We start from the raw sequence: 14,063 nt of genomic DNA, 5'->3' as shown, positions 1-14,063 counted from the left end.
CCGATGTGCTTATGACAGAGAACTCTAAAAATGCAGGCTAGTGCTTTGCACCTTAAACAACTTATGCACCAAGCATTTAAAGTTACTACCTTTTTACATTTTTTTCTGTCCCTTCATAACATAAAACTGCATATTAAAAAAGCACATTTCAAAATGAAACCCTTTGAACCATGTCTCATGAACGGTATCCTTGTGAGACTTTGAGGAGTATATTTTATATAATGTTCAGGGTCACACATACTTCATATAACATAAAAGGAAGGCCAGTGTTAATATGCAAGACTATCTTTAACAATTCCCTTGGGACATAATTTATTATATTTTTACATACCTTTAGAGACATTTTACTGATAGAAATTAGGTATCATGACCATCTATATCAGTATTTGAAAAACATTTAAACAGCAGATTGTTTACCAGAAAACCAAAAAAGCTGCATGAGAACAGTTTGTTTTATTATTTCAATTAAATTTAATACAATAACTAGTAAATATAGAAAAAGGTCTTAAAAATGTCTCACCTTACTTGTTTGTAGAGCCTATTTTTTATAAATTATATGCATCAGTTATTTATCTTCTCTCCCATAGTAACATGCATCAGAAGCATCACTTACCAAAACATTATTTATAAAATAGATAGAATGAATAGTCTCTAAAAAGTTTCATTTCATTTTTTTGAAATACTGTGGATAACCACAACTACATACACAAAATAAATGAGCACAGTGATAATTAAGATGACCATCCCTCCTTAGACTTACTATTTTCCAGTACGCAGATGTAGTGTTTATAAAGAACTGTTGACAATATCTTAATTATAGGTGTGTGAAGGGCTACTATGATTAAACAGAAAAAGCAATGGGAAAAATTATTTTAATGCAAAACTAAGATGCTATTAAAAGAAAGGAAGGTTTCCCTCATCTGCTAGACAATGTGAGAAAGGGTGAAAACAAATACTGACTGGTCTCTGTAAGCGTTCCAAAAGTGGAAGAAGTTTGGTAATTAAGTTTTGCAAGTTCATCTCATATATAATTAAGCACCGTCATAACTTGAGCCAATGACAAAGCAAACCGCTATATCATTACTTCCAAAATTGCACATCTTTTTTTCTTCCACATACCAAACACCCTCAAACAAGACCAGCACCTCATTTTGGGAACACAATGTAAAAAAGTTCTTTCCAGTAGTGGCTGATTGTGTGATGCAAAGTAAGTTCTCCTACAAAAGATGGATACACATGTACTAACTTTCTGACAGTTAAGCCAACTTACCTTTTTTAAAATTGACTTAACTATCAGACCGTATACATGTATGTGGAGCAGAGCTGACTTAAATGCAGCACAAAATAACACACTTCTGAGGTGCATTATCTTGAGTTGCATTAGTTAAGTACAGTAGACTCTAAAGGGCTACTGCAGGGGAGAGCTCACAAGATGGCTGCCACCATGTCAAGGAGTGCACACTCCTATGTGTACACACTCTGAGTTTGGCTTAACTTAGATTAGACTTAGACTTAATATATCTAAGTCAACTTACATATGGGCATGCAACCAAAGGCTGCATCCAGATGAGTGTAGTTGTGTGGTATGTAGCATCACAAACACATCTGCGACACCACATACCACACGCTCAGTTGTTCTCCATTCTGCAAGGGACTACTGTGCAGGAAAAAAACCAGAGTGGTGCACGCACAGGCAGCATGCGCCATTCAAAAGCAGAGCCTGGTCGCTCGGAGTTGCGTTGCGGCTGCTGGCCAGGCTGCGCGCGGCAGAATCATCACTGCCACTGGCGACACGTAGGGGGTGTATGTGGGTGCACGTGCACCCTCTGAGATTGGTGACGCAGCCCCTGTGACAAGTGCCGCTGACACTGCCGACAGTGCCTGCAGGCAGTCACCACTTGCCACCCCCCACCCCCGCTCGCTGCTGACACTGCCGGCAGCATCTGCAGGCAGTCCCCGATCGCCACTAGCCGCCGTTGCTGCTGGCAGCATCTGTAGGCGGTCAACGACAACTGGTTGGTGCTTGCCACCCATCCTCTACTGCCAAGACTACTGAGGCCACCTCTGGGAGCTCCCCGCTTGGCCCACCTCCTGCCGCCAACACCACCATGGCTGCCTGCGGGAGCTCCCCACTTGCTGCCACCACTGCTGCCACTGCCTGCAGATAGTCGCCGTGCCCCCCCAGACTCTGGGGACACACGGCATTCATGATCACTGCTGCAGCCCTGGGAAGCCCCCAGGGCCCCATATAAGGCTGCTGGGGGCAGCCTAATGCTGGCCTTAGCCTCCCCTACCACCTCTGAGGTAATTTGCCACGTGCCAGAGCACGTGTAGCATGGGCATTCTCGGGGGACAATTAGTGGCAGCACAAGGTGCACTGCTGCTAGTTGTCCCTGGGGAGCCAAACATCCTCACCACATGTGGACATGGCCAAAGCACCTAGAAAGTGTTGCATACCTGACCGTTTGGGTGAGGCAGCAGGAACTTCCTGGTGCAGTAAGACAGACAAAAGGCTAGGCCTCAGACCCTTGCAAGAGCAGTTGCAAGTCTTTTACTTCTTTTCTGTATTTAATTCACTATATAAGTTTGTATAGATAATAGTGTTGTTTACCATAAGCTTCATCGAGACGTAGCAGCTCATTTGCCCTGACCTGGCGCAACTGCTGCTTCAGGCAGATACTGCAGTGTTCAGCCACTGCTATAGTTGTGAGAGGCTTAACATAGGACTCTGCCCCTTCTGTTTGCTGGGGCCAGAGGGAAGTGGAAGCCATCTTGGGAGCCATTACAGCACAGTCTGTGTTCTTCAATTATGTTTCTTCCGGGGAAGAAAATTCAGATTCCCCGCTTAAGATATGCATGCCAATTTCAGAGGGATGATTTTGAGGAAATGTGTGTGTGGGGTTGGGGGGTGGGGGTGGTAACGTGAGTAAATATGGTACTCTTATTTTGCATAGTTGTCATATATGAACTAATTGAGCACCTCCTTAAAAGAAAAAAAAACCTTACCCGTTCCCAGCTAAAAGCCAGACCTAGTGCATTAAGCTGCTCCTTCATGTGTTGAATATTACTGTAAAACAATAAAAACATGAATCTTTAAAATATTAATATTTTTATTAGAAAATACACTTGCAATCAAATGCTGGTCAAGTTCTCTTAATGCAAAGGCATTACATTGTTGCTAAATACTATTACTATAAATACTCCAACTCAAATAGTTGTGCGATAGGCAAACCCATCTAAGTTAACCACTTCAAGTGCATTTTGATTCAAAATTCCAAAAATATCTGTGCTGATTTGTGCTCTAATCTAGGGTACAACCAAAGAGTGGACATTCTTTGCCTCCATTTTTCTGAGCAGGGACCGGGTCATTTCCCCCCCCCCCTCCACTGGGACCCCCGTAGGCCCCAGGGGAGGTTTACCCAGGCCTAGGGTCAGTGAGGACCTAGTCAGGGAACTTCTGGAGGGACCGGACGTATTTAAATCGGCTGGTCCTGACGATCTTCACTCCAGAGTGCTGAGGGAATTAGCAGAGGTCATTGCGGGACCCCAGCATGGCTTTAAGAGCACTCATGGTGCTCTGGTGTGGTGCCAGATGACTGGAAACAGCCAATGTGTTCATTCGAGGCAGATCCTGTCAGACCAACCTGGTCACCTTCTATGACCAGGTCACAAAATCCTTAGACACAGGGGTAGCAGTGGACGTAGTCTTTCTGGACTTCAGGAAGGCCTTTGACACTGTCTCTCACCTCATTCTCATTAAAAAACTAGGGGATGGTGGCGTTGACACCTACACAGTCAAATGCGTCACTAACTGGCTGGAGGGCCGCACCCAGAGAGTGGTGGTGGATGGGTCATTTTCGACCTGGAGGGATGTGGGCAGTGGGGTTCCCCAGGGCTTGGTCCTTGGACCTGCACTGTTCAACATCTTCATCAGCAACTTGGATGAGGGGGTAAAAAGCACCCTGCTCAAATTCACAGATGACACTAAGATGTGGGGGGATGTGGGCATGCTAGAAGGGAGGAATAGGCTGCAGTTGGACCTAGACAGGTTACAGGGGTGGGCGGATAAGAACAGGATGGGTTTCAACACTGAAAAGTGCAAGGTGCTGCACCTGGGGAGGAAGAACCAGCAGCATACCTACAGGCTAAGGAACTCCCTTCTTGTCAGTGCAGAGGCAGAAAAGGATCTTGGAGTCATTATTCATACCAAAATGAACATGGGTTGGCAATGTGGGGACGCTGTCAGGAAGGCTAACTGTACCTTGTCATGCATCCACAGATGCATCTTGAGCAGGTCCAAGGAGGTGATCCTCCCCCTCTATGTGGCACTGGTCAGGCCACAGTTGGAGTACTGTGTCCAGTTCCGGGCGCCGCACTTCAGGAGGGATGTGGACAACATGGAGAGGGTCCAGAGGAGGGCCACTTGCATGATCAAGGGCCAGCAAGGCAGGCCCTATGAGGAGAGGCTAAGGGACCTGAACCTGTTCAGCCTGCACAAGAAAAGGCTGAGGGGGGATCTAGTGGCCATTTACAAACTAATCAGGGGGGACCAGCAGGCATTGGGGGAGTCCCTGTTCCCCCGAGCACTACCAGGAGTGACAAGGAATAACTGTCACAAGCTGGCAGAGGGTAGATTCAGACTAGACATCAGGAGGCGCTACTTCACTGTCAGGGCAGATAGGATCTGGAACCAACTTCCAAGAGAAGTGGTGCTGGCTCCTACCCTGGGGGTCTTTAAGAGGAGGCTGGATGAACACCTCCCTGGGGTCGTTTGACCCCAGTACTCTTTCCTGCCATGGCTGGGGGTCAGTCAGAGTTGATGATCTGCTCAGGTCCCTTCCGACCCTACCAACTACGAAACTATGAACTTTAAAAAAACCCCCAACAATTCTGTTTTGTGGGGAATACCCTATTGCTGCTTTCCATTATAACGTATTAGTTGTACTGCAATAGAGAGTCTAGGGACCAAACGTATGTAGTACAGTAAGACAGCCCCTGCTTCCAAATTGCTTACATGCAAAACAACAACGTTCATTCAAGCATTTTAAAGCTAGAAGTGACCAGTATAATTTCTAGTCTGACATCCCACAGAACATATATCACATAATTTTATCCAATTCAGCATATGTTCAGATATGCCCACTCTTGATACCCTGAGCAACAAAGGCACCCTTCCTAGAATAATCAGAATTGCAGAACAAATTCACCACAGAAATAGTGGGAGAGTAATTTGAGTAAGCCAGGAGTATAAGTCCAGGTTTGTTTTAGAAAAGGTTTTTTGCAGAGCTATTCCTATATAGCATACCCTCCTGGTGCAGACACAGCTTCTACTAAAAGAAAATGTGTCTTTGGGGATATAGCCCCCTTAAGCAGGGAGCTGGATTAGATCACCTTGCGAGGTCCCTTCCAGCCCTACTTTCCCATGATCCTAATCCATACCAATTCCCTGAACAAAATTAACCATACCAGCAAAAGCACCTCCCTCCTGACATCACTGTATCCACACCACCACTTTTGCCAGGACAAAAAGTGCCATTAAAAATATCATCCCTCAGAGGATAATTTTATACCAACAGAATCTTCTGTTGAGTGTAGCCTTGGTCTTTGTTTGCTTTAATAATAAGGATGGAGCAAGAAGAGACACAGCAGCCACTTGGATCTATTTTAAATGACTAATATTGGGTAATTTAATGATGTTCTGAGATTAGTAGAAATCAGGACAATAGAAAATGCAAATGTTGTTTCAGTTTTCAGGTGCTTCTGTAAGCAGTCTCAACAATGAGGTGCTCATTTGTTTAAAAACAGCTATATTTGTATACATTTTTTATGCTATTTAAATCTTAAACAAGGCAGTAGCATATGCCTGCAAGGTTAGACAGACTTACAAAACCAACTTGTGACAGAAAATATTTGCATATAATGCAGAAAGAGCTCCCACACACACACAAAAAAAATCAATCCTAACCATCTTGTAATAAAAAAGACAGGCTATGTAGCAAATGTAAAGGTTACTTGTTTAACCCCCAAGCCCACAGAGAAAGGAGGAAGGAATCAGGATATGCTAAAAGTGAAACTTCCATAGCAACATCAATTTGCTAATATGCATGCATTTGCATTTACAGTCAGGTATTATAAGTGTCAGGACAAATAACTGCACGGTGTGGGCAAGCTAATATTATTGAGAGACTTAACTATAGCAGTCCCCAAGTTTTATGAGCTCAAATACATAAATGAAATTGCTTCATTAGCAGTTTACATTTGAAGGCCACCAACAGACGCTCATTTAAAGGCACAATAGGATCTGATCCCTGATCCTAACAACCACACCTCCTGCCATGTGACATGTGCATGGCAGGATGCATGACTTCAGGATTGGGGATCAGATCCCAATCATGCCCTATTTGTCATCATGATCCCAGGCTCCCCCTGCACTGGCAAACTGAAAACTGGGTTCACAACAATCAGCTGATTGTTGGTTGGCTCTGGGACTCCAGTGGGGCCAGTTTGAGCCCTGGTGTGGTCCCAGAGCCAGCTGACTGTTGTCTGGTGGGAACTGTATCAAGCCGGTTTGAGTCTTGGTACAGTCCCAAGCCAGCCAATGATTAGCTGATCATCAGCCAGCAGTAACCACACAGGGGCCAATTTGGAGCCCCAATGCGGCCCTGGATCCAGCCAACAATCAGCTGACTGCCATTTTGATGAGGACCACTCTGGGACCAATTGGAGACCACAATGCAGTCCTCATCCTGCTTCACATTTAATTTAAGGTGTCATGGAAATCAGACAGAAAAATAATACACATTTTTTGTGGCTGGTTTCCCTTTGTATGAAGCCATTAATTATCTGAATATTTGTCAAGGTTCCTATTTAGGATGTGATAAACAGACTAATTGTGTCTTACATATAACATCTATGAGGGGCCAAAGAAAAAGAGAAACAAAACCTGCTTGAGCTGAATTAGCAGGAAAAAGGTGCTTCTGACAATAAGACAGCAGGAACAGAAGAAACCTGGGTTCAATTTCTTTCTCTACCACAAACATTTTGTGTCACTTAGCCCACAGCTAGACTGCAAGCCTACCCAACTGGAGTGCAGCGCCCCAAATTAGAATCAGCACACCTACCCCTGCATGATGCTATAGGTAGGCTAGCTAGCACTGTTGGATGACAGTGACAATTAGCCAACTCTTACGCTGCCCACAATACCACATGGATATGGAAAAACTTCTGCTTCAGGACATAGCCCACACAAGCATAGCAGTGTATTTGAGGGTAGAGGAGAGGCCATGGAGAGGCCTCTGTCTGCTCTGTACCTGTTTCACACTTATAAAATGAGGATAACAATACTTCCTTATCTCACAGGTGTAGGGCAGTGACAGATGCCATAACAGTTCATTAGACGGACATGTTTTGCATTCAGGATACATTAAATTTATCGGGGAAGATAGTAAACACTAATTTACTGCCCAGCTTCTCCAGAGATAAAATAGCCTGCAGTCTACAATACTATCAACTGTGCATTTGCCCAGAAAGGAAACACTGGGCAGTACATTAGAGATGAGTGTCTATGAAACTCATCTACATGCTCAGTAGTGCACAATTTCTTTTTAACTGTTTTCAAGTGCAATAATACTGACTGCCATGCATGGTGTATTATGTTTTTTTTTTTCTCTGTCTTTAAAAAAAAAAAAATAAACAGTTCTTTGTATCATCCTAGATGGCCATTTGTTTTCATCTACATTCTTCTCCAGATAACATCAAAAGAAAAACACAAGAACGAATATGATACTGTCACACTTATAGGCTGCACTGTGCCTTTTACAGCTCCGGATGTACTACTCTACATAATATCCTTCCCTGAAAGCCCCCCTCAGACCTTCTGCTTTTTAGTCTCCTTTGATAACACCTTGTGTTATCAAATCAAAATGATTTATATAAACTTTTAATCTTTTAACCAACTGTACAGGGAGCTGGGTGGCATAGGTGCTCAGGTGGACAGTTGACAGCCCAGAGGTCACAAGTTTGAGGCCAGAGAAGTGTTCATGGCATAGCCTGCCAGAGTCCAATGAATCTGTGAATTCTGCTAAATACCTTGTCACAAGGACATAAAAAGTAAAGGAGCAACTATATAGACTCATAACTATTCATCTGTCCAAAAGACAAGCAAGTAGGCTCCTTCTGAAGTTACATTTCTCCATTATTAAACACTGTTTTGACTTTATTTGCAAGGCCAGAGTACAATTCCCTCTTTATAGAGCAAATCTGGTAGTATTTAAGCTGTTAGAAATACCTTTGTGTCCAGGTTACTGGGTGCAGCCCATGGTCAATTGCAGCATTTTCTGCAGGCAGTCCAAAAGCATCCCATCCCACTGGATTTATCACCTGTAACACAAATGAAAAGTATTATTCTTTGTCGCTCTCTGGAATGGATCCAGCCACACCTTCAGGGCTCGAAATAATGAACAATATTTCACATTTCAGCATTTACTTTCCCAGATTTGAGTCATTCTAAAATATGCCTGCTGGGACTAGTTCAGTTTAAATGCAAGTATATGAGATATGTCTGCTGTCATTTTGGTGGCAGACAGAATGTGAATGTAGACTTAAGTAACTGTTAAACAACAGATCACTCACATAATACATTCTGGTCACTTATTTCAAGGCTGGGTTACCACCACCACTGCCAACCCTGTGTAATTCATGCAATATTCTAACCAAGTACTTGATATTCTGACTGAGAAAGCTGCTGTAATACAAATGTTTGTATTAGAGGAAGGTGGAAAGGACAGAAAAAAGTATTTAAAAACCATTTTCCATAACTAAACTGGCTGTACAGCACTGGCTCAAGTCCAAATCTGAAATGACAGTGTTTATATTTTTTCGTTAGGTTTAAGTGAAAAGATGGAAACAAAGGGTTTCAAATACCTTGAATGGAGTTTTCAGTTAAATTTTGTGAAAGTATGAATTTTAGCTGAAGACTTATATTCAACATATTTTAGAAAGATGCCAGATATACAGAAGCTGAAAAGATGCGCTTTACTTGGGAGACAAAAGCCTACTACAAAAGTTAACTCATTGTAGCATAACATCTTTTCCACTATTATACAACTGATTTAATAAATAAAAACTATTCAGCAGCACAATGTATTTTCAAGAAACTTTTTACCACATGAAAAGAATGGTCTGGCTCACCCCCAAAATATTGTGGCTGTCAAATATGTTTATATACTATTTTTCTCACAAGTAAAAATATGCTACTAAATACAGCAATTATTTAGAGAGAGACCAATACCAGTGTGTGCTAGAAACAGGCCTACAACATCCATATAACACCACAATTGGATGTACATTAAATGGCATATGAAGAATTGTTCTGGGCTCATTACTGAGAGTAGTAAGGGTCAAACAGTGCAAGGACAGAAAAGGGCAGGTCCCAGCACCACTACTCATGCTCCCAAGTGCAAAGACTGAAGCTCAGATCTGCTGATGGCTACAGACTTCCAAAATAGGTAAGATGCCATTCTTGCATGTGCCCCTCTCTCCTAGTGCCCCACAGATGGTGTGCTTTGGTGTAGTATGAAGCATATCTTTATATACCTCACTTAACAGCCTCATCATAACTCTAATCCCCATTTCAATAATACATGTGCAATCAATGCACACTGTGCCTTTCTAATTAAGTCTACCTTGCAACAATTTAATATAATTAATATACCACCCTCCAAAATGTTAGCTGCTCACATAACTTTTCTCACCAACCACTGGCATCTCTCTTAATGAGTAAATCCACTACAATTTACTTTCCATTAGCAAAAAATACATGTTTTGAGCTAACAAATGCTATAGGCAATTTTAAAATTAAAGGACTAAAGAAAAATGTAAATTCAAGTTCCAGTAAGAAAATATCCCCAAATTAATCTCTAGGTTAGATCTGTTTGTATAGTTTCCATAGAGACTAATGTAGTGCATACAATATATTAGAGAAGACTATTTCAAGTTCATTATCTCTCTCACTTCTCTGCTGTGAATGGATTTGAAAGGGTTGTGAAATGCAATCATCTAAAAAGTAATAGGTCAGTTCCTTCTGACCAGAATATGTGATATGAATCTATAGGTAAGATGCAACAGTCCTCACGCAGGACTCAGTATTGTACTCAGGCCCCCTCTACATGTTACAGGTATTGGACAGGTATGGTTAATTCCACAGTTACCTTGAGAAACAGCTACATGTGCAAAGAACGTATCATGCCATAAAAATCTCCAACCAACTACCAAGTTAGACCTTGAAAAGTTAACTTTAAAGTTAGACTTTATAGCTGGTTGGTATCAAGCTTTAATTTGACGTGTAGCAGGGTCTCCCCTGTGGCTGGGAGCCCCAGAAGCTGCCAATGTTAGTCACGGCAGCACCCTGCAACTGCTGGGACTCAGTCCCGCAGCTGTGGATGCTGGGTCCCAGCAACGCACCTCCCAGTGCTGGGACTAAGCTGGGTCCCAGCAGCCATAAGTGCAGCTGCGATCTCCCAGCCCCAAGGGTCTCATGCACCCTAGAGACTGGGAAACTGCAGCTGCTCTGATCTCCCAGCTGAGGGGGTTCCCTGCTGCGGGAACTTACTTCTCGCCAGTGCAGAAGGAGCCTGGAATCAGCTCCCCCTGCCCCAGCAATAAGGTATGATGGGACCTAATGTGTGATCTCAGTCATGCCTCCAGGCTGCGAGTATGGCATAACAGGAGGTGCAATTGTGTAGATCATGCATTAGACCCCAGCTGTGCCTTTACCTGCATGTGCAGAGGAGCCCTCAAAGTGTGTTCTGTTAACACAAAGTACACAAAAAGACACCAACTTGGCTGAGTACAATTCCCAAAGTACTGAAATACAGGCAGAAATCAGACAGATTAGTGCAAAGCAGAAGGAAGTGTGTATATATATATATTTAAAAAAAATCAACCTGGATGTCAGAAGGGGCTATACATTTAGATAATACAAGGATAGTTAAAAAGCAAAAAAAGAAGAAAAAATAGGAACCAGGCATTTGAGAAGACATATGGGTACTCCCACCAGTTGCTTAGTGCCTGAGTCATAGTCCCCAGCTATGAGAAAAACATTATTTTCCCCAGAATTACAGATGAGCAATTGAAAAGCAAGAAATAAATCACTTTCTTATATTTTGTCTTGACTTTCCATAACACAAGTTCACTTGGTTATAAAGTTGATCACTAATACTCAATAGGAGAAATCACTCACCAAGGAGCCCCTTCTCAATAAGGCTTTTCAAGGCACGGGATCTTTATTCTCTTAGCCGAAAGGTAAAAAGAAAACTAATAATGGACTTTTCTCCTCACTCAAGTTCTTTGCAGCAAGATTTCAGCTGCAATAAAAAATACTGCCAGAAGAACTCCAGTTTTGACAGCAAGACGTCACACATAGTCACACTCAAAGCCTCCTTGTGACAGCAAAATCCTCCATGCTGCCACTGGAGTTACACCACCTTTGCTGAGTGAAATAGTCCTTCTGCCATTGCCCTGCAGCTGGCTTAAGGCAAGTGTAGACCTTTCCACAGCATCAACCAATTACTTTGGTCTATTAATCAGCTGAAGCCTTTCCAGAGTGTATTTGTACTCTCATGGCACTCTCATGCTGACTGGAGCCTTACAGAGCTAGCAGAACTGCATGGGTGTGCACCCCGTGGTGGTTTGGTGGTAGTGGCTACTGTCTGCCACCAAACTGCTAGCAGCAGAGGAAAATGAATGTAGCTACAACCTAAGTCTCCAGATACCCAACATCCCTGAATCTGAAGGTGAGAGAAGCTAGTATAAAGAACATTTAGAAAGGAGGAAATGAAGTGAGTTCTGAGGTGGTGGCAACCATCAATCTTCCTGGATCATGGTGTATGCATGAGGGCCACCCAGACCTCCGATGCATATGCCAGGGCAATTTTTTTTTGGAGGAGTGGAGGCTGCCCAGACCTTCCATCCTCCATGGCCAATCAGTTCCTGAAAGCAGAGGGTGGTCGGTTGTAGGTAATGGCTGTTTTTCAGTCCAAATTGTTGGATGATGACACACACCCAACTTCCTTGTTGCTCCCCTTTTATGCTATTTCTACTGATAACTCTTCATTTCTGGGTACCATTGACTGGTTTCTCTATGAGAATCATACTGTTCATGTTCTTATCCTGTCAGCATATGTCTTTGTTCTAACAAACCCATCATATACACACATCTTAATTTGGTCTTTTACCAATGTCTTAATTCACATTCACATTAGGTCATGGCATAGAAACTGTATTAGTTTCAGGGCAGGAGCTCCCCACTTACCGCCGCCGCTGCCGTGCCTCGATTGATACTACAAATGCTGCCTTCTGGAACCTAGTAGAGGAAGGTTTAAAGTGCCACTCCTCTCAGAGATTCCTCTAAGAGATCTCAATTCTTTCTCCCAAATGGTCTCCAGATGTCCAGTATCCTAACTTCTAAGTCTCATTAGACACCCAACTCCACTGATGTGATGCTGCTAGGTAAGACATAACACTGTTTACATACAAAGCTGTCAATATGATAACACTCAGTACTATGTCTCTATCAATATGGCTAGAAAAGCATGTAATGAGATTGAAAGAACTTTACTTAAATGCTGAAAGAAACAGAAACACTACTTTCCCATTTTTATTTTTTGTATATCTGAAGTCATGTAGTCAGAGAACTGAAACACCTTTTTCACGGTTTAAGCAATCAGAACTCATAGTAAAGATTATATCTTTTATTAGACCAACAAGATATTTTTTTTTTTTTGCAAAAAAGTCTTTTTCATGGTTTGTTTCTTTTCATTCTGAAGACTGAAGTTTCTTAAAATCCTTCAAAACTACAAAATGAGTGCCAAGGAAATGCCTATAAATACATACATATAATACACTTTCCACATCAGTTAACTGTATTTATTTCAATGGGGTATGAAAAGAGAAGACAACCTGAGACCAAAGTAAAGTCTTGTTTAAGGGACAGAGAATTTGAGATGTCACTAGTTTTTCCTATCATGACAAAAACAACATCCCTCCACAGCTACAGGGTAGCGAAAGATCGACATTTTTAAAGCAAAGATCTCCATCTGAACACATTTCCAAAAAGCCTTTTAAGTTTATCTGCTAAAAGAACTGTTATGTAACAGCTAAAAATCAAGCACGGAAAGCACAACTAGTAACTGATTAACATTATGAATATTTGACTAGTTTGCAGGATCTAGACAGCAGCATTCTTCCAATAATTCCCTGCAACAGAATGTTGCCTATTAACATTCTGATAATGTACTGCCTAAATTTAAAAAAAAAAATCAACCCACACAGACTTCTATCAAAACATAATAACTCTAGTTATGTAATGCTCTCATTTATTTCTATTCTTGTTCTCAGAAGGAATAAAAGATGAAAATTATTCTATGTCCGCACTCTATCAAAACTGCTTAGAAAACAATAAGGTCTCTCACCTCTTTAATCTTTTATGTTATCAAATTTAATTGTATTTCATATAGTGTTTTCTTCCCTCTGCTTTTTCAAGTATGAGAGGCAGTCAGCTAATTATCTAGTGCCTTAGGTATCCAACTCTGAAAATATGAATTCAAATTTGGCTTGATTCACATGAAATCCACATGGTTCTCTCCCCTTAGTCGAAAACTGAAATCATTCACCAAAATGGACAACATTTTCTCAGGAGAAGCTAGACAGCAGCTAATGAAGTTTAGAATTAAAGTTCCATGATATAACATGCCATGGTCATGCGTGTGTTTTACGCATCTCTCCCCCCATCCTGTCTCATCAACTGTGCACACATGCTGCATAACCAGAATTCACTGTAATAAAGGAAATAATGAATGACAAGAAATGCAGTTAAAAAAGGGAAAGCTATGGTGTAATTAAGGACATAAAAAGAATACAGTTAAAGTTGCTCTGGGATGCCCTGTCAGTAGAAATAACTAAATTTACAGCCTGGGCATGCAACATATTCATTTTGAGGTAATTTGCAAGAGTTGGTACAGCAATGGGAATGACAGAAGGATCCGGAGTGGACAGACAAGCAGCTA

The 14,063-nt window shown here is 42.0% G+C and overlaps 1 protein-coding gene across 2 annotated transcripts in view; it reads right to left on the bottom strand.

The window, feature by feature from the left end:
• Positions 1–14,063, bottom strand: part of LARS2 (leucyl-tRNA synthetase 2, mitochondrial) — a 144,376-nt gene that overhangs the window by 114,882 nt on the left and 15,431 nt on the right. For both annotated transcript variants that reach the window (XM_059728766.1, XM_006261950.4), the window contains exons 4-5: positions 8,288–8,379; positions 3,007–3,067 (exon numbers count right to left, since the gene is read on the bottom strand). In XM_059728766.1, the coding sequence (XP_059584749.1) occupies positions 3,007–3,067; positions 8,288–8,379 (153 nt within the window). The remainder of the gene's footprint in view (positions 1–3,006; positions 3,068–8,287; positions 8,380–14,063) is intronic.

The sequence above is a fragment of the Alligator mississippiensis genome, chromosome 5 (assembly GCF_030867095.1).
Source record: "Alligator mississippiensis isolate rAllMis1 chromosome 5, rAllMis1, whole genome shotgun sequence".
In the NCBI taxonomy this organism is placed as follows: domain Eukaryota; kingdom Metazoa; phylum Chordata; order Crocodylia; family Alligatoridae; genus Alligator; species Alligator mississippiensis.
Note: the sequence above shows the minus strand (reverse complement) of the source record. Positions and strands in the feature narration are given on the sequence as shown.